The sequence below is a fragment of the Pelecanus crispus genome, chromosome 3, assembly GCF_030463565.1.
Source record: "Pelecanus crispus isolate bPelCri1 chromosome 3, bPelCri1.pri, whole genome shotgun sequence".
Taxonomy (NCBI): Eukaryota; Metazoa; Chordata; class Aves; order Pelecaniformes; family Pelecanidae; genus Pelecanus; species Pelecanus crispus.
Genome location: NC_134645.1, coordinates 60,395,754 through 60,422,535, shown reverse-complemented (window position 1 = coordinate 60,422,535; position 26,782 = coordinate 60,395,754). Strand labels below are relative to the sequence as shown.

The 26,782-nt window shown below is 36.4% G+C and overlaps 1 protein-coding gene across 1 annotated transcript in view; it reads left to right on the top strand.

Annotated features, from left to right (window-relative positions):
• SYNE1 (spectrin repeat containing nuclear envelope protein 1) overlaps positions 1–26,782 on the top strand; it is a 265,776-nt gene that overhangs the window by 74,527 nt on the left and 164,467 nt on the right. Inside the window, exons 35-52 of the mRNA XM_075708574.1 lie at positions 1,156–1,343; positions 1,453–1,576; positions 2,478–2,644; positions 3,937–4,090; positions 4,382–5,010; positions 5,583–5,762; positions 8,516–8,666; positions 10,287–10,445; positions 11,205–11,387; positions 13,380–13,481; positions 15,122–15,325; positions 16,283–16,490; positions 17,209–17,321; positions 18,011–18,216; positions 19,281–19,436; positions 20,648–20,939; positions 21,647–21,819; positions 24,435–24,744. Coding sequence (XP_075564689.1) covers positions 1,156–1,343; positions 1,453–1,576; positions 2,478–2,644; positions 3,937–4,090; positions 4,382–5,010; positions 5,583–5,762; positions 8,516–8,666; positions 10,287–10,445; positions 11,205–11,387; positions 13,380–13,481; positions 15,122–15,325; positions 16,283–16,490; positions 17,209–17,321; positions 18,011–18,216; positions 19,281–19,436; positions 20,648–20,939; positions 21,647–21,819; positions 24,435–24,744 — 3,699 coding nt within the window. The remainder of the gene's footprint in view (positions 1–1,155; positions 1,344–1,452; positions 1,577–2,477; positions 2,645–3,936; positions 4,091–4,381; positions 5,011–5,582; positions 5,763–8,515; positions 8,667–10,286; positions 10,446–11,204; positions 11,388–13,379; positions 13,482–15,121; positions 15,326–16,282; positions 16,491–17,208; positions 17,322–18,010; positions 18,217–19,280; positions 19,437–20,647; positions 20,940–21,646; positions 21,820–24,434; positions 24,745–26,782) is intronic.

The following is a 26,782-nucleotide window of genomic DNA, read 5'->3' as shown; positions in this document are numbered from 1 at the left end:
AAATCCCAAATCTCAGGGAATTTGGTGTTGCATTTTTGTCTGTGTCTATAAGTTTGTGATGTGCTCTTCCCACAATAATCATCATCTTCCTTTCTAAGAAAATATTGTAAAAACTTTTAGTCATATTGTTCTTGCAGTAAAATACATATTATTTCTTCTGAACTTAGTGGTAACTACTTGCAAAGGCTGTATCCAAAGAAGACCTGGCCTGTCTGCTTGAAAAAAGCTTAATACTTGTTGAGGAAAAATATTTTGCATATGAAGAATTTATTCAGACAGCACATGTAATCATTATTGTTATTGGCTTTTAAACATTATGAATATGCTGAATATGCTATTGTAAACTCTTGTCCTGCCTACAGGATCATGATGATTCAATGCCCTAATGTGAAATTGGTTTTTATTATTTAGTTTAAACATCAGCAGCTTGTTGTTGTATAATTCACATTTCCTCCTATTTCTTTCATGATTTCTTTCATGATTGTAATTATAACCATATACTACTGTTGTTATTATTGCATACCTGTGAGGTGGAAGTTTAGTGGTCTTAAATCTATTTAATTTGGTGCTTTTCTAACTCATTGTACTACATTTCAATCATTTTCATACGAACAAGTTTCCCAGCTCTCTAGAAATGGCAACACTGGAAAGTCTAGTCAACATCAGATGCCATTTCTAAGACCTTTACCTAACTCTGACAGAAGTTCATAGCAACTGTTCCCTACTTCTCCCATGTCATGACATGGGCTGCAAGTCTGGCAGTCCTCACATGATGGAGTGAGCTTTTGTATTTACTATATATGTATAAATTAGAGCAACTCTTAAGACAGATGTTAGGGAATTTGGAGCTTTGTCCTACACGATCATGCTGTGTCACACGCCCGTTAAGAAAATCTGACCCTTTTGTCGCTGACTGTTTTTTCTTTAACAACTGTTCTTAGGAAAGTCTTTCCCCACTACAAGCTGGTTGATTGATATGCTTGGGACATGTATCTAGGATAGATCTGAGTGAAATATAAGCGATGCAGTGATTTCATGATCTGGTGGATGTAGCATTGTTTCAAACTTCAAGTAGAAGTACAGATTTTTTTCCCACCATCATTACTGTAGCTCTGTTTATGTATGTGACTTCTGTTTCTTTTACATGTTCATTAGGACCTTTGTCATACTGTGGAAAAACTGAGCAACACCCTGGCCTCTCTCTCAGCCTGTGCCCGAAAGGTGGCCAACAAAGAAAAGGCTGCTCAGGAGGTTACAGCATTACAGCAGAAATATGAAAAAGTGCTAGAAAATGCTAAAGAGAAGCAGACCTCATTAGAGACTCTTCTGGCTCAGTGGCAGAAGTGAGTAGACTTTCACATCTGTTATGATGACACAGAGACCTTCCTGTGGTCAGTGTGCGAGACCAAGGGGACAACTTGAGTTGGTAACTCTACGTTGTGATTTTGTTAGGCACGAGAAGGAGCTGTCTGCCTTCCTGACCTGGTTGGAGGGGTGTGAAGCTACAGCCAGGCCTTCAGAACAGTACGTTTCTGCTGACAGAGTTAAACTGGAAGGTGAACTGCAGTCACTGAAGGTATGTTTCAACTGAAAGATTGACCCCCTACATTTCCTGGTTTGTTTCTGTGTCTTCTAAAGGGTGGACTTGCTCAATTGTAGTCTGACAAGTCACTTGACTGGGTCTTGGAAATGTCCTAAGGAAGCATTACATCATTGCTCTTGTTATTTATCAAAGACAAGACAATGACAGGAAGAATGTTATTTGCAAATATAGTATGCCGGCTCAAGAAAAATAATGCCCTGGTATATCCTATTATCTGTCAAGGAAGGTCTTCTTCCCAGAGGATCCTTTCTCTAGAGAAATTCCTTTGTTAGACAATACTACATGCCTTTTTTTGTATGTGAGGAAAGTTGCTCAGATGACAAAATGCTCAAAGGTTTTGAATTCACAATGAAAGTCTGATTTCTGATTTTTTTTTTAAACACAAGACTTTCATCCTATTCTAAAGTATGCCTTCCCTTGGAATTTTTGCCATTTTTTTTTTAGATTAATATGAAGCAGTTGGCAAAATGTAGCCTCTTTTACACCCTCCATGAAGACAATGAGTCCATAATTTCAGTTTTAAATATTACTGAAGAGAAGGAAAATTATTTTGGGGTTTGGTTTTTATTTGGGCCAGTTTGTGACATTTCCTTACAATTCTATTGCTGCACAGAAAATATGTTGCAAGACTTAGTCTTGATTTTAGCCACTTTCATCTCATAGTAGAGCTGTGTGGAAAGGCCGCACTTTGTCCTAAAGGAGAAAACAAAAAAAATTCAATGAATCCTTACTGAATTACTGTTGCAGTGTGCTCATTCACTTGTCTCAAAGTAGTGTACTGGAAATCACTAACTGATTTTTTATTATTTTTGTTATTTTGCATAATATGATGCCATAGTTAATCTAAAAGCTGTACATTCCATTGTTTTCCCAGGATTTGCGAGCAGACATGGAGTCCCATGCTTCAGTCTATGCGAGCCTATTACAGTTAAATGAGTCACTATTCCCAACAGCTTCCAAACACTGTGTAAAAACAATAAAAGAAAAATTTGAAGAGCTGGATGAGAGGTGGAAAGCATTACCACAAACTGTTGATAAAAGGTTTGTGCTTCAGAATTTTTTTTTCATGTTAAATGAGAGTAACGGATACCCAGACGAGGAATCCCAATCCTGAAACATAGTTTTTTACAGTACTACCATTAGGAAAACAAAGGTTTGTTTATTATCAAATATTCCCATTAGGAAAACAAAGGTTTAAGATTCATATTGAGCCCTGAGCTCCCAGGAATCCCACAGATTTATCATGCTTTTTGGCATAATCTCTCCCTATTTTTTTGATAGAAGAGTTCTGTTTGAAGGAGTAAGGGGCAGGAAGTGAAGATAATGTTGCATTTTGTCAGTTACAATTTCCCAAGTAATTTCCTAAGTTATATCCAAAATCTATAATATCTGCTCTTCCTTTTTTCAGTTATATGCTTTATCTTGTGCAAAGCCACACTATTATCTTTTTAAACCCATTCTGAAGTTTTCATTTTCCATAAATATTATAAATGCTCAATTGTCAGGCTGCTGGCTCATGTTAGGCTCAGGAACACTACCTCCTTTTTTGAAACTGTATGTTATCATATATTTAGATTTCAGTTGGTTTTGTGATGAACATACATATTTTACTACTTGTAAAGGAGCTTAAATAATAGACCCTGGTCAATGACATCAACTTCTAGGTGCTTTATCAATATGATTGTTTAACAATCTAATGATCTTCTACATAGCATTTCATGTTGAAAATTACGCAGAGAAATTTCTATGGGAAATGGGAAGGTAAATGACCAGGCCCTTTTTAAGGTAAATGTTTAGAAGCTTAGTTCTAGGTGCTGAGTACTCCTCTGGACACATTCCTCCTTTGAATTGTGTTCCTCTGAGCAGACTTGACCCTGACTTACTTCAGTGGAATTTGAGCACGCAGCTACTCAACCCCTGCCTAAATGCATGAGACTCTCACCTTATATGCAGTGTTGCAGATGGTAGGGTAAACAGAATTGCTATGTCTGAAACGTGAAGTTTAGCTTCCATCATTATCATTCTCTTTGCTGGAACTACCCTCATGAAGAAAAGTTGAAGAACATACCTTGATTGTTTGGGGCACTTCTAACAGCTGATATGAATAAAACAGTGGAAACAGGAAAGAGCCAAACTGGTGCTTTCAAGTGTTATGTTATTCCCCAGTTAAGAAATCAACACAGCAGTTGTCACATCTGTAGCATAAATTAATGTTTCCTTCTTTCCTTCCACCTGGCATTGATTTTAATGCTGTCCAGTCAGCTGTGGTTTTGATTATGGGAAGTGATTAATTTACATCAAGTGCTTTCATATTTACATCTGACATCCTCTAGGATCAACTTCCTTCAATCTCTTGTTGCTGAGCATGAGCAATTTGATGAGCTCCTGCTCAGGTTTTCAGACTGGATTAAGCAGTTTCTTGCTGAACTACAAGCCACTTCAGAGATAAACACAGCTGATCAACAACTAGCTGCATCTCACAATAAGGTAAACTTTTGGATGTAAATATTAAAGACAGAGAAATTGTACAGTGCATTCAGCTAAATATTCGTCTAAAACAAGCATGTAGTCATTTATTAGTTTGAAAACCAATACACTGTTTCAGTCACATACAGATTTCTGTTATTTGACCAGTTTAAAGCAAAATTGTAACACTGAGCTGCTCTTACTGAACCCCCCTCAGTAGCACTTGTTTTGCTCAGAAGTTTAGTACTAAAATGTTTTCTGAGCTTTTGATTGGAAGAAGAAACCCAGCCTTATTTTCTTTCTTTCCCATAGAACCACTCAATGGAAGTCGAAAGTAAGAAACAGCAGTTACAAAGTCTGAAGGAACATGTAGATAAATTGTGTTCTTTCAGCTGCCCAGAGGACCAGCAGACATTGCGGGGAAAGACTGAAGATTGCTTTCAGATCTTCCAGGAGGCAAGTCAAATAACTTGCCAAAGACAAGAGGCTCTGGATCAGCTGCGGGTATTCCTGGAGCTCCATAGCTCTGCATCCGGAGTGCTCCACCAGCTGAGGCAGACAGTGGAGAAAACAGGAAATATGGATAAAGCTAAATCTGAATTACTGGAGAAGGAACTCAATGCTGTTATCCAAGATCTTAACAAGCTGGAATCTGTTGCCATCGGTTTGGATGGTTCCCTTACTAAGGCCCAGTATCATCTAAAACACAGCATTTCTGAGCAGAGGATCTCCTGCAGGGCTGTGGTAGATAATCTGTGCTTGGAACTGGAGGCAGTTCAAAACCTGCTTGGAACCAAACAGAGTGAGGCAGAAGCTCTTGGAGCCTTGCGAAGATCTTTCATGGAACGTAAAGAACAGCTACTGAAGAGTATTGAAGATACTGAGGAAAAGGCTGACAAGGAGGGTCTGAAGGAGGCAACACTACAAGCCCTCCAGCAAAGGTAAAAACAATATTAATGCTTGAGATTGGCACTTCTTTTGCTTGCAGTCTCTAGACTTTTTATGATGCACTGGAGGCATGTGTGAGTTTTCTGCCTGGGTACTTTATTTCTTGCCAGGCATATATGAGTCCATATATCTACTTAACAAAATTTTGTAAGTGAGCTGTTTAGATGGAGGGAGAACATGAGCAGAACACTTAGCAAGTCTGATCTTCTATATTGAAAGAACAGTCAAGAAAATCTTTGTCTCAGAAATTTATTTCGTCCGAATGACTCCAAGATCCAAACAGCTGTTGAAATCCCATATAACATAACTATCTCTACTCTTACAGACTTGAAGACTGTATATGTGCCGAAGGAATTGAAAACACTATAATAAAGTATTAATCTAAATATTTGAGTATATTTCCAAGTCACTGTGTGAGGTGAAGGTATATATATATTTACATAATTGTATATCTGTATATGTATCAGAAAAATCACATTCTGAGCCCAGTTTCATTCTTCCTTTCTCCTCTTTTCTCTTGCAAAAAAAAGTGAAGTAAATTTGAAACCTGCCTTTTAACTTGCAGATTGAGGATCTTTAACCAGTTAGATGAAGAATTGAATTCTCACCAGCATGAACTCCAGTGGCTCGTGGACAAAGCAAAACAAATAGCCCAAAAAGATATTACACTTGCTCCTGAGACTGACAAAGAGATAAATCGCTTAGAATCTCTGTGGGAGGATACCAAGAAAGTCATACATGAAAAGTAAGTAGATCTTAAGACTTAAGGTGAGAAAGCAGAGGGTTGTTTTAGTGGGGGAAAGAGACCCAGTTGTTCACATTTAATATCTTCTTGCCACATTAACCCCATAAAAAACCAGGGCTTATATGTTAAATACTGAGTAGAAGATAAAACACAGTATAAACCATGGTATTTGTAATTGTAATTATACTATTAATAAAGCCACAGACAGGTCCTCAGGATAGTACTTATAGATATATTAGGCTTTTAGTTGCATGTTATTCTTTACTCTCCTGAAAGATAGGAAATCTCCATTGAGATTTCACTATCACTCCAACTAGCACATACTCTCCTTCTAGCATGTATTTTCCTTCTCTATTAGAAATGTGTTTCTGACAACCCTATATTCAGTGGTTCTAAATCATTCTTAGATTTAAGTCTCTCTGTCTGCCCAAGGGACCAGGCTCATAACAATCAGCACAAGAAGGACATGGACCTGTTGGAGCGGGTCCAGAGGAGGGCCACAAAAACGATCCGAGGGCTGGAGCACCTCTCCGATGAGGCCAGGCTGAGAGAGTTGGGGTTGTTCAGCCTGGAGAAGAGAAGACTGCGAGGAAACCTTACTGCAACCTTCCAGTACTTAAAGGGGGCCTACAGGAAGGATGGGGACAATCTTTTTAGCAAGGCCTGTTGGGACAGGACAAGGCATAATGGTTTTAAACTAAAGATGAATAGATTTAGACTAGACATAAGAAAGAAATTTTTTGCAATGAGGGTGGTGAAGCACTGGAACAGGTTGCCCAGAGAGGTAGTGGAGGCCCCATCCCTGGCAACATTGAAGGTCAGGTTGGACGGGGCTCTGAGCAACCTGATCTGGTCAAAGCTGTCCCTGCTCACTGCAGGGGGGTTGGGCTAGATGACTTCTAAAGGTCCCTTCCAACCCAAAGCATTCTACGATTCTATGATTCTATGAATCATTAGTGTATAATCAGTGATATAAGACAGTTTTGTATATCAATGAAAGTTGATAAAGAACAGAACTAAAAAAACGAAAGAAAGTTTCATCTTACCTTTTTCTTTGTCTCAGCTGCCTCTTCATCATCTTTAAAGAAAACATCTTCAAATGTTATTTTTTTAAATTTGCATGGTAAAATTAAGTGCTAGATTCAGTCAGTATTGCATCATCCTCAACGTACATAAATTTTCTAGTTCTAAGCCCGGCTAGTACTTCAATGGGCATATGCAATTTGGTGGTCCCCATGTAACTGCTGGGTTGGTGTACTGGAACAATGATTAAAAAAAAAATTCATCTGTGCTGAAAAATTATTTTTTTTCCCTCTGGTTTATATACTGTACTGTTATTCTATGTTCCTGATTTACACCATACATATATTTGTAAATATGCTGCCCCTTAACCAGGTCTCTGTATTATTTCCCTCTTGAAAATATGCACAGCCACATGAATTGCATTTCTGGTGTTTTTTTCCAGCTGAATTCAGTCTGGTTTCTATTGCATTTTTAAGAGATGTATAAACCTGAACTAAGTGGAAGAAAAGGATAGCTTTGTTTAAAAATGTCCATTGCTCCGTTTTCTTCAGCACTGCTGCTAATTTGTATTTCATGTTGATGCAACCCATTTTTCTTACTTCTAGAAGTCCTTAATAATAGTAAACCAAGTAATTTCTGCATACATGTGCCAGAAGCTAGACAGTACTAGCCTGGTAGTAAAGAAAATGTAAAATAGCTGTCCCTGCCTTATAGATGCATTACTGAGGGCAAATGAGTTGTCCAGTTTTCACATACTGGGGTAGTTGTTCCCATCTTTATACCTAAAACTGAAAGATACTCAGGTATCTCATGATTCCTTTCCAAAATAAAAATAATGTTAATTTTTTGTTTAAATTATTAATTAAATTTTAATTATTTTGAACTGTTTTCTCTCTCTTATAGACACAATTTTAGACCCTCCTGAACCTGATTATTTTGGACAGCTCTTTGGAGCCATTCATAGAAGAGTCAGCTCCTAAAGTGATTTCCCCTCTTGGCAATGTCATGTTTCCCAAATTCCTTTCATTGCAAACACTGTTCTACAACTAAACATATCCAAAGTATTAGTCTTCCTTCTCTCTCTTCAGTATAAACACCAGGAATGGATTGAATATTTTTTTTTTTTCTTCTGTCCATTGCCTGAGCAGAAATAGGCTTTTCTGGAGAGGGGGTAGAAAAAAAAAATAGGCCTGTTCTTAGCAACAGGTTATTCTGTTCCCAGTAGAATGACTGGTAAGTTAAGTGTAATGTTTTAGACCGAAAAGCATGCATCTAGCAATTGGAGGACAAAATAGTCAGACTTGTTTTGCATTGCTTTAGTCTTAACTTCTGCTTCTTTTTACCCCCAAAAATACTCCATGTTAAAGAAACAAGTTAAAAAAAATGAGCTGCGAGTGCCAGCATCATTGTAGTGTGGTTTCCAGTAACTTAGGAAGTGAGGAGCTTGAATTCCAGTTTCAGTCTTTCTTTTGCTCTAGTCAGTTGCTTCGATATCTGATCTATATGAGATGGCGATTCATATACTGTCTCTTCAGTGAGATATTTTGTGATGTATGGACCCACAGTGGATAAAACTAAACTGTAAAACCTAAATTTTAATATTTCCTTGGCTGCCCAAAACATGTTTAGTACTGAATCCTGATTTTCCCATGGTGAATCACTTCGTCACATTCTCTTTCCTTCAGAAACATGACAGCAAATGGTGCTAACACTGCCTTTTCACATTACAGAAAGGAGCAGTCCTGCATTCTTATCGATCTGATGAAGGAATATCAGAGCTTGAAGTCAACAGTAATGAAAGTCATAGACAGTGCTGACAGTGCTTCTGTGATCAAATCCATTTGGAAGGATCATGAAGATGTCAGACGAACTTTATCAAAGGTAATTACATATATTTTCATCTGAGGGATTTAAATGATCTTTGATTTACATGGATTTTTCTGTTTGAAAGGTGCCCTTGAACTGTTTTTAAAGTTCCTTGAATTCACTGTCAAATCTTGTCACACTGACATTCAGGGTTTAAATTGCACTGATTTTGATGAGGAAAGAATATAGTCCTTTCAGAATTTTTGTGAGATCCATTAGTGTGTATTTGATTGTTGCTATTTATAATTTTATCATGTAGAAATGAAAAATGTTAATTTGTATGGAAAGCATAAGTTATCTGCTCCTTATATAAAATAACTTGAGAATATATTCCTATCATAGTATGAGAGGATATTTCCAGTCAACATACTTTGATATTTTTCCATATTGGGTGATTTTTTGAATGGATAAAAGTCAAAAAAGAAAACAAATTGCACACATTTCTGATGTGTGCAATTCTTATCTCTGTCTCTTTGCCTAAGCTGACTTATTCCATGGGGTACAATGTTGATACTGGACATTGAGCAGAGATAAGGGATTTGGATCCCTGCGTTCCATTCATTTCACTGGATCATATTTCTAAAATTCTAAATTCTGCTATCCATCAGCCTGACAGGAGAAACAGTTCTGAGTTAAATTCTTTCTGTTCATTCGGAGGGTAATTTCATTAGGAAGCCTATTGAGCTCTTCATTAAAAAATCTTCAGTCAGATCCATATAAAACTCATTCTAAAGTGTGTGTATTTATGGCCTCTTTTTAGTAGACATTTTAACTAGAACTGAAAGCTAGAACAGAGCTCGCCAGTCTAACAAAGAAATGCATGTAACTTCCATATGATTCCTCTCCTTAATGTCAGCCTTGGACTGTGGAGAATTCCCTGCTACAACAGTGGTCACATCTAGGCTTGAAGGAGTTGGAGCGCAATAAATACTTTGCACAACTCCTACCATAATAAAGTAGGCATGGCCACATGGCCCTACTGCATCCAGATTAGTATCTTATCTCTAATGCTGATTTGTAATACTTGTTAGTGTAAAAAGTATGAGATGCTTACTGTGATCCTTTCTCAGCATGTTGTCACTTCTTCAGTGACAGTGTTTTAAAGATTTCCCTGCACCTAGAATTGAAAACTTAGTAGCCCCGAAGATTTTGTCTAATTTCTTTCTGAACATATTTGTACTTTTGTTTTCCAGAGTATCTAGGTGTGACTGGTTTTACAATTCTAAATTTTGTTTGCAACACCCTCTGCTTACCCTGCTGTAATTCCAGAACTGATTTTAGATACTAGTTAGTCAATTTTAGACATGTAGAGTCTGAAGAATAAAACAAATAATAAACAAAAATTTGCCTTAAGTCCTGAAGATAGCTGGTTACCAAGTGGGGAAAATTCAGAATTTATTATTCTCACTTATGTGCTTTATTTATAAGAACAATCACACTATTTGATTATGCTCCTGAGAAAACCATGTCAGTTGCTCTGTATTTTGTGGCATAGTTAAATATTAGATGGCATGCTGAATGAGACTTATCAAATGCATAACATATACCACAGGGCTAGGGATGGGTGCCTGGAGAACTGGATCTTTCTTTCTTTCTTCAAGGCTTCATTAAACAAGCAAACATTTATATCCACAGCATGAAGCTGCCAAGAATGATCTGAGTGATAAACAAAAAGACCTGGATACTTTCACCAATAAAGGAAAACATTTGTTAGCAGAATTGAAAAGAGTACATAACTGCGACTTCTCTGTGGTAAAAACAGATATGAACTCTACAGTGGACAAATGGCTAGATGTAAGAGTCTGGTGTTTATGCGCTGAATACAGTTTTTAAGTTGGACTAAGGTTACAGTATTGGTATTTTCTTAGGATCTTGCAGTGCAATTTTTTAGTAAAATTTAGTTTGAAGTATATCTCAAAGGGTTAACTGTAGGGATTTGGCATCCATTGTACGCACAAAGTTGTGACATCCATTTGATATATTTAAAATTATGTCTTATAACAATATATGAATGTTACTAGTATAAGTTTGCTCAGTGCACACTTCTGAGTATAAATTTGGATTGTATTCTCACCTAATGTATGCCAGTATTACTTCATTAAAGTAAGTTAGACTACATTAGGCACTAAATTGTATTAAGCTACACCATAAAAGATGTGAATATGTTGAGAAAGACAACATAATAGCAGAGAAACATAATATAAAAGCTAATATTTTACATTTTCATATTTATACTGCTTTATTAGCAAATTCACATTACATAAGAAAGATAAGTGTAGCTGGTTTTAAAGATACAGTTTATTTGAATGCAAAACTCTTTCCTAGTAAAAAACATACAAACTTTTAGAAACAGTCATGTATCATTTTTGTTCATTTTATCATCTGGGTAACTAAAATGAAATTAGAATTCAGAACTTAGACCTAACTCTAAGAAAATGATTGTGCCTAGGCTTATTAATTATTTCTGATGCACTTGTCTTACAACTGGCTGCAAAACAAAGAAATCTAAAATTAATTTGTGAATGGTATTGATACATTCTCCTCTCCTAAAAGGTGTCTGAAAGAATTGAAGGCAACATTGATCAACTGAGTGTAAGCATGTCTCTATGGGATGACATCCTGAAAACTGGAGATGAAATGGATGGATGGTGCAATAAGTGCATTTCTCAACTGAATGAAGGCATCAGCAACTTGAGTGACAGTCAGAGAATGGAGGTCCTCCTGAAAGACTTCCAGGTGCCTACCCGTAAATCAGTGATAGAAATGTTCTGGACAAAAACCTCAAGTGATAAGGCTTTGCTGTTGTAGACCACGGTGTCCCCTGTTCAAGCAGTGGTACCATTAACCCAATGACAGCATGCCAGTCCTTTTTTGAAGCTGTTTGCTTCTGGTAGAAAGAAGAACGGCACATCTTTTACTAAATCTAAGCTCCGTACTTATATTGACTCTAGAAATACATGACAATGTGTTCTTACAAGCACAAAAATTTCAAAATACATGGCATTGGACTGAACTCTATTCCAGTAGAAACTGATGGAAATTTTAGACAACTTCAGCTAAAGTTAAGCAAAAAATGAGTAATTTCTAATATCTCATCTGAGAAGATAGAGTCTCCAGACAGTAAAAAATATATGCTGGATTGGAGGGCAAATTTTAATGTCAGGTTCTAGGAATTTCAGTAAGATGATGTGTTTCTTTTCTGGATAGTGTTAAATGGTTTTAGAAATCTAGCCAGTGTTCAGGATGCATTCTGCCTCTATTGGCTTAAAATATACAGCAGAACAACCACAGAATGAGCTTTATTCTATTTCATTTGAAATAAATGATGTCCTTAAGAAGACAGTGAACACATACAAGTAGTATGATAGAATATGAAATGGTGTTAAATCAGTATTTTGCTCAGGACAAGCTTCATCGAATGTCTTTCTGATTAGTATAGCAATCAGACCACTTAAAATCATCACTATTAAAACTGGTTTGGAGTAAGAGCAGCCAGTAACCAAACCACAGGAGTATCTGATTCACAGGAGGGCCAGAATAGCAGAAGACATGAGCACTGTGTGTACATTTGCAGTCACAGAATGCATAGTCCATAATAATTTTTTTGCTCTTTCTTTTGCAATGGCAAGAGGTCCTGCCATTTCAGCAATGAGAAATAGATGAGCATGGACAGAAATAATCAGTGTACCTTTTATAGCAGTGGGCCCTTCTTGATCAGTCATAGAATCATAGAATCATTTAGGTTGGAAAAGACCTTTAAGATCACCCAGTCCAACCATTAACCTAACACTACCAAGTCCACCACTAAACCAATTAAGGGTATAGTCATAATTTCATGTTTCCTGGCTTGGTGGCTGGATTATTTTTTAACGAAAGTAAAAAACAGGAATCTAAGGTTAGAAGAGATCTCTAAGATCATCAGTCATCTGATATTATATCCTCCATAGCACAAAATACCCACTGAGGATTTTTCTGGGGCCACCTGAACTTCTACCATTCAGGGCTGATATTAAGTGCAGCAATTTAATCCTGAAATCCACTGTCTAGTCTTTTAATTGGAGTCATCTGTTTGAATTTTTTAGAAAAGAAAGTTTGGGTAACAGGATATACACACTAATCACTTGCCAAATACTTCAGAACTACAATTATACAAATTATGATTTTCTCTTTCACTTTGCTATTATTTTTTTAATAAGTAGAATATTTCTTCATAACTTGGATCTATATGACCACAATAAATACAAGGTCCAGATATGTCAGTGCATATATAGTAGCATTTTTAATTCCCTTTTGAGGTTAAAATTTTTTGTGTGTCTAATTTTTTTTCTGAGAGCTCACTTCCTTGTAATAAAAACCAGACAGCACATGTATTATACTCTGCATGCCATTAAGTGGAACCTAACAACCACTTTAAATTCTTCTGGTTGAATAAACAATGACATTCCCATCTTTATTCAGCCAGTTTTAAGAAACTAAAGCTGTTAAATGCTAAAAATGCGTATGGCTATTTTAATGGGGGCGGGGGATAAATCTCTGAACTGAGTCTAATAAAGAAAAAGAGATGGGAGATTTTTAGAGAATAAAACCAATAGAAAAGCAGTGTTTTCCCTCTGGTTGCTAAACTTTGTTTACATTTTCTTTCATTTTTGCAATTGATGGAGCATCCTTCTGAAAGTCTAAAACCTTCTTGTAGTTTGGTATGAAACTTTGACCACATCTCTTTTACAGTCTGAAGTCAATGACAAAGAACTGAAGTTGGAGCAGCTTAGTTCCAAAATTTCAGATCTCAAAGAACTGACCCATAGTCAAGAGCCTCCTGCAGATCTCCAGGTAAAGTAAGATATTTGTAATCACAGACTGTGCTCAAATGACTAAGAAGAAACTCCTCCTGAAATTTCTGTACCGCCTTTTTCTTTCAAGGTGACAGATACAGCATTATTTATATGTATCATAACTAAATCAAAATAGAGTAAATAGTTTATAAGGTAGCTGATCAGATATGAGATAGATGATATTCTCTACACTGCACAATATTAAGCCACATCATATGTGAGTGATACACAATTTGCCTCTTTGAAAGAATTATAATGCAGTAAAATATGTTAATTTGCTTTATCGAACAAAAGTATTCTTTAGTGGACTGGAATTAGTGCCCTGAACTAGCTGTTACAAGAGAGGGGTAAAATACAACCACTGAAGGTGAGCTGTTGAACTTTTATTATTGGCTAGGTCCTTATTTTTTATGTTCTAGAGCAGATGCAAAACGAAAGTATGACTATTTTGGATGTTTGATTTGAAATGGAAATTGGTACGTGAGAATATTCACTTTCAATGTCAGAAGTTTTAAAATATAAGCTGCCTTCTGTGATTTCCACAGGCAGGGAAATATCGATAGGTATTTATTTCAAAACTATTTATCAGATTTTAACAGAACTTAGTATGACACTCAAGCCTTGTCCACATTTTGCCATGACCGTATACATCCGAAATTACCAGACAGATATGGCTCAAGAACCCTCTAGTATAAAGATATGCAAATTATATGGAAGTGCTTATGTTCTCCCAAATTGTTTCCTTTATGTGACAGGTTCAGAAAATTCAGGTTTAATCATATGTTTCATAATAAATATCTGTCCACTTATAACACAAAATTTAGAGCAAATTACTTTGCAGAATATCACTGTAAACCAACACACACCTATTTCCAACTATTAAATGTGATAAATACAGTAAAAAATTTAAATCAATACAATAAAAACATTGTAGTTGATGTATAAATGCAAATTTGAAAATAAAGCCTCACAAGCTAAACATAAATCCCCAAATTATTTGCCAACATTCAAATGCTAAATAAGTAAACTACCATATGATCAGCTCATATCCTAAGAACATAAACAATTCCTTAATAGAATTTTCAGTAACTGCTCATTTATAAATATTACCCTATGACTGATTTGATTTACCTTGTATTAGTAATATGTGCACGTCTATTATAATTTCACATATTTCTGTGATTGAACAGGTTAATGGGCAACATTCTAATTTATTTTCGTATTGTTTTCAATTTTAATTTGCCTTACACTGAGATACTTCAAGCCTCAGTGCTCTTAAGTCTCACCAATTGATATTTCTTTTTACGGAGCTGGTTGTGTTTAGGTCATGTTCTGTATATATGGCAAATTAGTAAAGGAAAAGGATCAACTGTCTAATTTTTCAGAAGTGGATAATAACTTCAACAGTTTGCAGTATGGCTTTTTATAAGTTAGTATCCCTTCTTTGGATTACTGTATGTCTAAGACTTAATCCTGAATGGTTGACATTTTTTATTTATGTAAGTACCTTTAGTTATGGATGTAAAGAGAGCAAAATTATTATTGTGTGTCACTTTCCTACCTTCCATTTTTTCAATAAACGTTCAACATAATAGATGTTCTATTTAAATGCTTTAATACATAACATTTTGCTGTTAGTTTATAGAATCGGATTTGAGGCAGAAGTTGGAACATGCCAAAGAAATATCAGAGATGGCAAAAGAGACACTGAAGGATTTCAATACTCAGAAGGTGCAGTTACAGAAATTTATTGATCAGATGACAGACTGGTTAACAAAAGTGGAAGAGACACTGTTAAGCTGTGCACGTAACCTGGATCCTGAAGCTCTAAATAAAGTGAAGGTCAGTGCTGAAGAAGATGAATATGCTTTTTCTTATGCAGTGATCTTTGGTTTTTTGTCAGAGTTTTTGCTAAGCATGATACTCAATTTTCATTTGATAAACATATATATATATATCTACTGCACAGCTGCTAGAATATTAGCAAATAATATAGTGATACTCTTTAAGAAGTTTCACCAATGAACAGAAGTTCTGATCTATTTATACAAATCTTTTAGAAAAATACAATTAATCATATGGTCTTTGTTGTGACAAGAACCAGTTTTGTTACATTGAACTCTTCAGTCATTACTCCAGCTTGTTGACAAGTTCATTGAGTCCCTTACAATATGTTATGAACTTATAACTCATCACAGTAAAAGACCCTGCACTGAACTCAATTTTATCACAAACTTCTACCTCAGAAGTCCTCCTCAGTCCTCATATATAGCAGTTCTTTTGTCTACATCCTAGAGCTCTCTTGATTGCATACAATTATGCACATTATAACATGACAAACCACATGAAGATTTTTTCATCATGAGCACATTAGTATTGGTATACTAGCCAATACAGATTTAATTTTCAAACAAATATTCCTCTCTAGTCAGATGAAAACTCCCTTTTTGATTCAGAAGTCCCACCAAATACCAGTGTCACATTGCATCTCACATATACCTTCAGACTTTGATGAAAATAATTTTGCTATTCAATATGCCTTGAAATTTATTTAATTTTTAATAGAGTAGCAAACCTTTAGAAACAGCATTTTTCACATTTCTGTGATGGCTTTCTAGTTTCATTTCACTTGGAAAATTCAGAAAACATGATCCTGTACTTCTTCCTTCATTGTGTCTAGGACTTGCAATAGACCACAGGAGGAAAGAGCATATGGGAGGAGCAAGAATACTTGAGGAAAAGAGAGGGCTCTTTTGTTTCTTTACAAATGTCATATATGTGTTGTAACTTAATTTTCAGGAAACCCAAAAAGACCTTCAGCTTCAACAGAGCAGCATTGACTCGACCCGTGAGAACCTGAACAGCCTGTGTCGCAAATACCATTCTGTAGAGCTGGAAACTCTTGGTGGCACTGTCACTTCATTAATAAAGAAGTATGAAGCTGTGAATCAGCTCTGTTCCAGAACACAGGCCAGCATGCAAGAGTCCTTGGAAAAACATTTCCTCCGTGAGTCTTCAGGCTTCTTAATATGAGCCATTAGCCCACAGCCATGAATCATTCTGGAATCTGCCAGATTTTCCAGTGATGTCACTTGCAATTACAACTTTATTTTTCTATGGAGCCTTTCAAAAAGTCCTGTTACCAAATGTTCATTTGATAACTGCTATGAAACAAAGCATTTTACAAAAAGAGAATTCAACTTTAAACATATAATATGGCAAGCTCAGCTCCACCTTTCTTCACTCTTAGTATACATCTATTGCATACATACACTTTGTGTATTTGCCATAAAGTGATGTATATAACCAAATGGAGATGTTTATAATGTAAAAGTCCCCATCTGAAGTATTTCATGGGCTCCCTGGATAGTCAGTGGAGAGAAGTAGGTGATTTTTAATCTTATATATTAAGATATTAATCTAGTTATTATCTAACATTAAATTGGGACATACCATAGACTGAAAATGCCTGGTTTTTTCCATTGACTATAAAGGGAAGCCTAGGGTGACTGTTCAGCTTTGGATGTTTACAGTGGAAACATCTAACTTTTTGTGAAATGAATCCCACTCCCCAGGGTCATTGAAGGCAATGAGACTCATCCTGTTAACTTTTACATGCTGTTCCTGAAGGATAAAAGAATTGTGGAAGAGAGCTGTATAGTATTGTGGATAATGCTGCTTCTTAAAAAAAATATTCTTTTCTCTATACTTTTTTATTAAATAAGATTCTATGCAAGAATTCCAGGAATGGTTTTCTGGTGTGAAGGCTGCAGTAAAAGAATCATCTGACAGGTCTGGAGACAGCAAAGCCATAGAGGCAAAGCTACATCACTTGCAGGTATAATGAACAAATGAAAAAAATAGTAATTAGCAATTTAACTATATCTATCCAATTATATCTCTAAAATAATTTGTAGATGCTATTATATTTATTGTTTTTGTTTCCAAAAAAGGCAATGTAAAAATGGTTCACAACAGCAATATGTACTGTAGAGGGAATACAGTGGAAACCGTGTTCACCATTCTGACAGATCAGAATTTAATTTCTGGAAGGTTTATGTGTAACTAAACTATTCTTATTTCTGATTTTTAATCTTTTTTCCTTTTTTTTGCCTTCTTTCTGTTCTTTTCCTTTTCCTACTTTTTCTTACACTATTTCTTATTCAATCTTTCAGATTAACACTGGTATGTCAAAGCTTATCTGTGTAGATTTTTTGATGGGACAGAACACAAATAGCAGAAACCTACTGCAAACAGCCCTAATTCCTGAAATGTGTAACACCTTCAGAACATGACTAAACTATCCAGAGAAAGACAGGACTACCTTGGGACCAAACAGGAAAATTGAGCTCTGTGAATTGTAGCACCAGTTAATAAAATTTTATTTGAACTATCTGCTTAGAATTTTTTCCGTAGCTAGACATTGCTCTCATCTTGTTGGGGAAATCTGACCAGTTCTAACAGAAATATTGTTTATCTTTTGTTATTAAATCTTGCATGTTTAAACTGTATTCTTTCATTACACAGAGTGTGCTGGATTCTGTTAGTGAGGGACAGAACAAGTTAGAGGCTGCCTGCAAAGAAGGAGAAAGTTTGTATGCTTGCTTACCCAAACCAGTTGTGAGCCATATTCAGGAGCAAATAGCGAAGTCTAACCAGAACTTCCAGGAATTCCTCAAGCAGTGTCTGAATGATAAGAAGGCACTGGAAGCTTGTGCCTCACACTTGGGAAGGTGAGTAATGCCAGTAGTCACAGATGGACTGCATGAAATTGTCCAGCTGCAGAAATACAGGGCACAATTTGTAATTATTTCCAGTTATTCTAGTCCTGTTTGGTTTTTTCTTTGGAAATTTTTAAGAGAAAATGAAGTTATCTGCTAAAAACAAAGCAACAGGTCTTGCTCCAAGGGTATTAATTTGGTTAAAGAATAGAAGGTCAGGATCATATATGCAGAAGATCTGTGTAGCTCATGCAATCCCAAACCAGCAGTTGGGATCTCAGTAATTGAAATGCAAATTTCTGGAAGCAAAAGGTGTGATGAATTTTCAAGTTCTGCCCTGGGGTTTGAAGATAGTATGCTTTACACACAGCATGCGTCTGTCCTGTTCCATTCCAGATGGACATATTTCCTAAGGAGCTAATAAGAAAACACTCTTAAATTATTACTTATGACTGGAATTTGGGGATTTCAAATATTTTTAGTTATAACTAGATTCAAAACTGTTGCTAACTGAAAGCAAAGTTGGTGTAGCAGTAATGGGTAAAACAGCAAGATGAGATGGTGTGCCTTCATGTAAGGACCAGGTTTTCAAACTTAGGGCCAGAAGTTTCTTTGCTGAGTTCTGAGTGCTCCAGATTTCAGTTATGTCCTGTTTGAGAAATTGAAAGCACAACACTTCAGGTGTTGTAAGTGTCAATACTGAGTAAAAGCCCATTTTTACCCATTTTTAAATCTTAGACTAAATCTTTATAAGGATTTGGAAAAAGCTTTCTTTTTGTCTGCCTTTATTGAATCTAGTAATAAATAAAAGCACTGTCACTTTAAATTTTTGAGGCTTCTTTTTTCACTGTAGTTCCCATGATTTTGCGGGACATTTTTAGAGAGTTGCTGAATATTTTTAGATTAGTAGTCACTGTGGAATTATGTTTTGTGTACAACTTTTATTCTCGAAGCATGAAATTGATACCTAGCTTTATTTTCCTGGTCTTGTGGATATTGAAAGAACTGAGTTAACTTCTTACTAACTTTACTCCACCTGAGAAATATTTTTAAGGGAGTATTCATGTGTTCTGTAGCTTTGAAGATCAGCACAAGAAACTTGGCCTGTGGATACATGACATGGAAGAAAGAATAAGCACAGAAGCACTAGGAGAGAACAAACAGCTTATTCCTGAGAAGAAAAAGGAGGTGCAGAAAGTGGAAAAGTTCCTGGAAGAGTTGCTGAATTCAAGGTAGTATGAAATACATTTCCTAAAATACTCTCACTTTTTCCTCTGCTAAAGCATCAGTTAAACTAAACTTTTGGGGTAAAGTGTGTTTGTGAAAGATAGAGAAAGCTGTTGCAACATACCTTGTGAAAAGAGGCTGAATCCAGATACTTCCAGTTTTAAGGAAATTGGAATTTGAAGCCAACTACATAATTTCATGTTGATACCTTTCGCATTAAGAAAAGCTTATCTTACTTCATTAACAAATGGAAACTGAAAAATATCATCTTAAAAAAAGAAATCTTAACAATATTGCTTGTAAAAGCAACAGTAAAAATTACACTAATTATTATATCCATTTTAAAATTTTCTTTCTGTCCTGCAACACTCAGATCCAACCAGGCCAGCAGAATCCACTTTCCCATATAGCTGACTTTATAAAAGAGGTCAAGTAACATCCACATTGGTCGTGAAATCTTTCTAGAATTCAGACTTAGCCAATATATAATGAAGTAATTGCCTTTTTTAGTACGCTGTGGTTTTTCAAATTCTTTTTTTTTTTATTATTAGATTGGTGAAGATAGAACACAAATAGTAGTCAGTTGTCCAAGCCTCACAGCATGCTAAAAGGAAACACCAAGTCTCTACCTATCCCCTTGAGACTGATGCAAGACATTTTGGTCTGATGTAAATTCCCTGTAATCACAGGGTATCAGTAAGGGTGATCCAGCAGGTTGAGATTAACTGAGGCTGTATGAACCCAGAGTTTTAATCACTTTTACTCACTCCTGTACTGAACCCCAGAGTCAGTGTCTAATCCTGGACAAATGGCCTGACCTTTCCATCATGCCTTCCTACCTGTCAAAGACTATAAACTTCTCAGAAGCTTTGACAGCTACAAAAAGGTAGCAATTCATACAGAACTGGAAAGTCTGACGGCGGAAAAGAAAATTAAGTTAGCTTTTAATTCAAATGTGCAACACAAAGATTTCAGTGTGATCATTTTGAGCACCAAAATGTGCAAGAAATGGCACTGTACACAAATAAAGACAATAATCAATACACACTGCTTATATTTCCTTTCAGTCTCTCCCAGGTAATTTTTCTGTTAACTATGAATTCTGTCACTGGTGGAGTAGGTGATTATGTCAGCAACCTTCATAATTTCTGATAGTTGCTATAACAATATCATATGCTTTCTGAAACTGATTTTCAGTCTCAATATTTTGTTTCAGGGAACCTTTTGATAAGTTGTCCCAAATGGCACAGGCTTTAAACGAAGAAGGCCATGGTGCAGGGAGAGAAGTGCGCCTGGCCTCTCAGCATCTCACTAATTATCAAAACATGGTCAAAACTGTCAAGGAGAAACTGCGAACATGTCAGCTTGCACTCCAAGAGCATCTCACTTTGGAGGAGGCATTGCAGAGTATGTGGTCATGGGTGAAAGATGTTCAAGATAAACTGGCATCGTCAGAGAGCACTGTTGGTAGCAAAGCCACACTAGAGAGACGACTGACACAAATTCAGGTAAAGAAGGATACAACTAGAGATTACTCATCAAGGTCAACATTGGGTGTGGGCCACATCAGTGAAAAAGGAATATTTTTTTTTTTATTATTCTTTATATGGTTTTGAAGGAGAGGATTAGAATTGAAGGTGTTCTTGACAAATTGGGAGGTGCAGTATGAAAAACAGGATGAAGTTTAATGGAGACAGGTGCCAGGTATTACAATTAATAAACAATAATGAACTATGAAAATGTGTATTCAGGTCCAAAAAAGCTTTCTAATGGAAGGGAAGCCTTGGAATAATTGACACAGAGAGGCTGTGACCTATCTGTCACAGGAGGCCTTCAGGAACAGGTTAGATAAAAATCTATTAGGAAGGTCATCAGTGTAAGAGATCCTGCCATGGGCTTTCTTGAGATTTCTTCTAGCTATGTGGTGCTGTCTTTCTATGCAATGCTTGACCTACTCATCATCTACTGCAATGTGAGCCATATTTTAGGCTGACCATTGCAGTGAAATACCTGTATGGCTTTGGGAAAAACTGCTGGATCACTTGCACATAGCAAGGGACAGGCACTTAACAAGAAAAGGTGCCTAGGAATTCATACTGGGCATGGCTGTCAAGGATAAATGAGCTCAGAGAAGATGGTGTCCACTGTTGAAAGAACAACAGCTTTCACCTATCAGCAGGTTGTATTTGATATTTTGACCTATTTTGCGCCACAGGAGATCCTCTTACTCAAAGGTGATGGTGAAGTTAAGCTGAACATGGCCATTGGCAAAGGAGAACAAGCACTTAGAAGCAGCAATGAGGAAGGACAAAAGGTGATACAAACCGAGCTACAGACACTGAAGGATGTATGGAACGACATCATCAGCACCTCAGTGAACTGGCAGAGGTAAAACTCCCTGGAAAACACAGGTCAGACCCTGCCATTTTACTTACAAAGGGTGGTACCTTACAGCACATAGGAGTCCACTCATTCATTACTGGTATGTAAGGGGAAAGTTGCATCATAACAGAGAATCAAAATTGCCTGAAAAAATACATCCTTCTATAAAAAAGATGAGTTGACTCTATCAGATTAATCAAATTTCATATGAGATGGTACTTGATGGTAATTTAAAAATAAATAGAACTCACAAATTCACACAGAGAAAAAGCTTAGAAAGGGCTTTCTGAGTTACTGGACCTGTACTTGGGCAGGACCAAGAACATCTGACATATTTATCTAACCTTTCCTTACAAAACTCTAGGAAGGTTTCTCAATTCTGTCTTTCATCATGTTTTTAACTAAAAAAAAAAAAATCCTAATATCCACTCCAAATAATCTTTCTTGCAAATTAAGCTGATTTCTTCTTGTCTTAACCTCAGTAGAAATGGAAAGTTTTTCTTATTGCCTCTGTGAGATCATTTAATATATTTGAAGGCCTCCACCACCTCTGTTCTAGACAGACTGATGTTTCTCAGTACTAATAATTTCTGGACCTCTTTCGTCCTTGTTTCTTTTTCAATAGATTGCAGACTATCACTAGTTTGTGTACATTTTTCTTAAAAGATATTACCTGAAAGTGAGCTGACCTCTTACTGTATTTGAGACCTTATTAATTCTGAGTAATCAGTACCTTCCATTTCCTTCATAAAATACTCTTCTTAATCCACTCCAGAATGAGATTTTCCTTTCTTTGCAGAAGTATCATTTTGTTGAATTTTGTTTACCTCTTCATCCTCTACTATCTCCAAATCCTTTTCCACAGTACTAAGCCTAGGCAGTTTTCCCCAATTTTGTATTTGTATATCTGATTTCTCCTTCCTAAGTAAAGTACTATTTTCATCATCAAATTCCATCTTTTAAAAATTTCTTTTAAGAACATCTGACATTTAAATCTGGTCATCCAAACTAGCTGCAGCCGCTCCCTGGGTGCTTTCATCTGTGGGTTTTACAAGAACTCTCTGTTCCAACATCCCAGTCATTACCAGATAGAAATGGGCCCACGGTGAACTTCTTGCATTATCCTTCTTCCTTAGTTCTCTAATGAAAGCAAAGTTTCCCTGCATCTGAAAACTTACAGATCTGCATCAGAAAGGTCATACATCTGTATTTCAGATAATCTGAGTGCTAGGGTATCTGGGTCCTAAATATCAGCTGTCAACAGTGAGAGCCATTATATAGGTAAATTGGAGTTTTTCAATTGAAAGTGGTGCCACTTTCTTACTTATTCTAAAATTGTAATACAATTATATGTAGAAAATTATAATGGGCTACCTTTAAGATTTCACTCTAATTTCACCCACTTTCTGCTGTAAAATATTATTTTCATTAGGCTAGACCTTTACATTTTGAATGAAATCCTTACCATACTCATGTCCATCATTAAGTCCAGTGGAATGAGAATTACACTCCTCAACACAAATCCCAGAGAAATCTGGTGATCTGCTAGGAGGAGCAATATATAACAGAAGAGAGTATTTCTTATAAATTGTAAATGAGACTCTATATAATTGATTTGTTCTTCCAAAACTCGACAGAGTATCTCTTAATTGTCAATAACTTCATAGGCTGCTGTACATTTTATTACTCTGATCATAAAGAACTCCAGTAATGCTCTGTAGTTTACTTTGCTGGACAGACACAGAAATGTGCTTTTCATTAGTCTGAGACAGACAGATTGCTCATGTAACCTGTGATAGGGTGTTGTGGTTGAACCCCAGCCGGCAACTAAGCACCACACAGCTGCTCGCTCACTCCCCCCTGGTGGGATGGGGGAGAGAATCAGAAGGGTAAAAATGAGAAAACTCATGGGCTGAGATGAAGATAGTTTAATAGGTAAAGCAAAAGCCGCACACGCAAGCGAAGCCAAACAAGGAATTCATTCACTACTTCCCATGGGCAGGCAGGTGTTCAGCCATCTCCAGGAAAGCAGGGCTCCATCACAAGTAACAGTTACTTGGGAAGACAAAACACCATCACTCCAAACATCCCCCTCTTCCTTCTTCTTCCCCCAGCTTTTTATGCTGAGCATGATGTCACATGGTGTGGGATGTCCCTTTGGTCAGTTGGGGTCAGCTGTCCCAGCTGTGTCCCCTCCCAACTCCTTGTGCACGCTCAGCCTGCTCGCTGGTGGGGTGGGGTGAGAAGCAGAAAAAGCCTTGACTCTGTGTAAGCACTGCTCAGCAGGAACTGAAACATCCCTGTGTTATCAACACTGTTTCCAGCAGAAATCCAAAGCATAGTCCCATACTAGCTACTGCTGTGAAGAAAATTAACTCTACCAGCACACAGGGAAGCAGCTGTATCAGGTTATATGTAGTAACCCAAAGAACACAGAAATTCCGGAATAGCTTACATGTAAGTTGACATAGAAAACTAAAGCAAGATGGGGGAAAGAGCATATTCCAAACATATCATACATGGCTACAGACAGTGTAATAATTAAGATACAAGCAGGTTCTTTTTTTTTCAGACCTTTCAAAAGTTCTCATCTGCACTATGTATGTTTCTTTTAATGTAAGCTGCCTAGAGTCTGTCATTAGCCAGTGGAATGAATATCTGGAAAGGAAAAAACAGCTGGAGCAGTGGTTAGAGAAATTGGATGACAAAGTGGAACAGCCTTTAGAACCACAGATTGGTCTGAAGGAGAAGTTTGCTCAGCTGGACCACTTCCAGGCTATTGTTTCTGAGATAGAGGATCACTCTGGTGATTTACAGCAACTCATTGAAAAAGCTGTGGAACTGTATGAAAAAACAGAGGATGATTCTTTTGGAGAAGCAGCTCAAGAAGAACTAAAAACACAGTTTAATGACATCACAACTGTAGCCAAGGTAAGATAAAGGCAAAAGCCTCCATTTCAAGTAAAAAGTTTAGGTATCTGTATATAAGGCTAGAATTTTGATTTTCATAGTTTTTAGTAACAAAAGGATTGACTGTGTTTGAATAGTCTTGCCTTTTGTTATGGTTGAGTCTAATAAAAAAGTTGGATGTAGTTTACTAAAATTCACTGGAATGCAAAAAATTGGCTGGGAACTGTAATTGGTAGGGTTATGATTTTTGAAGGCTGAAGGGCATGTATTTTATTCCTAGTTTCATATATACAACAATATTTCTGACATTCTTCCAGACTTTTTTTAATCTAATTCTTTTTCATTTATTCTTAGGACTTTTTTTTTTTTACCTAGAAAGGGAAGAATGAAATGCCTCCCTGAGCAGAAAATATGTTGTCTGAAAGAGAAATCCTATTGTCAGAAAGATATATGCCCATAGTTTGTGGTGTTTCAAGCCATTAAGCACTGCACATGCTATACAGGTATTCTGTTTGGTTTCTAAGGAAAGGTACATGAGCTCACTGAGACCTTCTGCCAACCAGATCATGACAGTGACACTAGCTCTGAGTTACAATCTCCACCTTCTCAGCTAATGGGAAAGTTTGCATCAGGAAGAGGCTACATAATAACAGGCTAATGTGAGATTGAAGTAAACACTGTATATAAATTCAGCAATCTGATGGAAGTGTGATTTGAGTTTTCATGTATGGAGAATAGAGCTGATGGCCTGTAGGTGATTAATCATTAGTCTATATAAAAAAAGAGTATCAAAGTAAAAAAAATAAGTGGAAGATCTAACAAATTATCTGTGAGGGAAAATGTTAAATGTAGGCCATATTAATTTACTTCTTCAGTAAAAATCTTCATTTTTCTTCCTAAACTTAATAAAGGAAAGAAATTTTGTAGAATCATGCAGTTTGGGTTTGGATTTGTTTTTTTTTATTTATGGGATAAGATACACTATTATTGTCATTGCTTTATTGCTTTAAACATAGACCATAGATATTATAGCCCTCTCAGATGTATCTAGTCTGTAATTACCATCTATTCACACACTCTTCTATTTTTATAATGAACTTCATCTCTCTTTTTTTTTAATAGATATGGTAGGCTATGAACCTGGTCTCTAGAGAATCAGAGCAGTTTCATCCTCGTATAACTCTACTTCTTTCAGCAGCATTAAATCTGGAGCAATACAGAGATTACTGACTCATTCAATACAATGCTTTTAAACTTGTGTGAAAAGAGTATCGTAAGTGAGCATGGCAGTGTTCTCCTAAAATCAATATGAATATATAAATTTAATTTCTTAAGCAACAAAGACAGCTTTGCTGTTTGGGAGAGAACAGCACTGACTGCAACTGTTAGAAGCCATTGCCACCAGAAGAGACCAACAGAAGTTGCACTTTGCCTCCACTCTCCCCCTCTACTGGTGCTATATTTTGGTGTGAGCAAAGTAAACACGGGTGTGTGGTTGCCTTTCCTGGGGCTCTTTTGCTTCACTAGGAAGCTATCCATTTTGTTTAGTCAGGCACATGTGGACATTTTCTTACTCTTTTTTTGCATAAAGTGCATTAAGATGTAAAAAAATTGAGGATTTACTTTAGGTCATCTTTGTTTAGCTACTAACTATCCATTGTCTAGTTGGTCTGACATTCCGAGAAATTCTGATGATTATTTTCAGCGGGAACAGTAGGGCTTATTAATCTAACTTAATTTTTAAAAGCATTAGTTGAATGTTGAGTTATTCAAAATTAAAAATAAGTGGAGTTTAATTCATAAGTGTTTTAGTTTGAAACTGGTTTAAGGACACTTAGAACTAGATTAGAGTATCCATACAGGAGTAAAAAGCTATTTGATCGGCTCAGTTCACTTTTGGTCAGTTTTGATAAACGTTCCCGAGTGTCAGCTCACAAGAATATAAGAACAAATCTACTCAGTCAGACCAAAGACAAATCTAGACACCTTTTCATAGTAAGGTAAGCTGGCCCTGCTTTAAGCTGACATTAAAAAGCTAATGAAGCTGTTGTACGTCTGT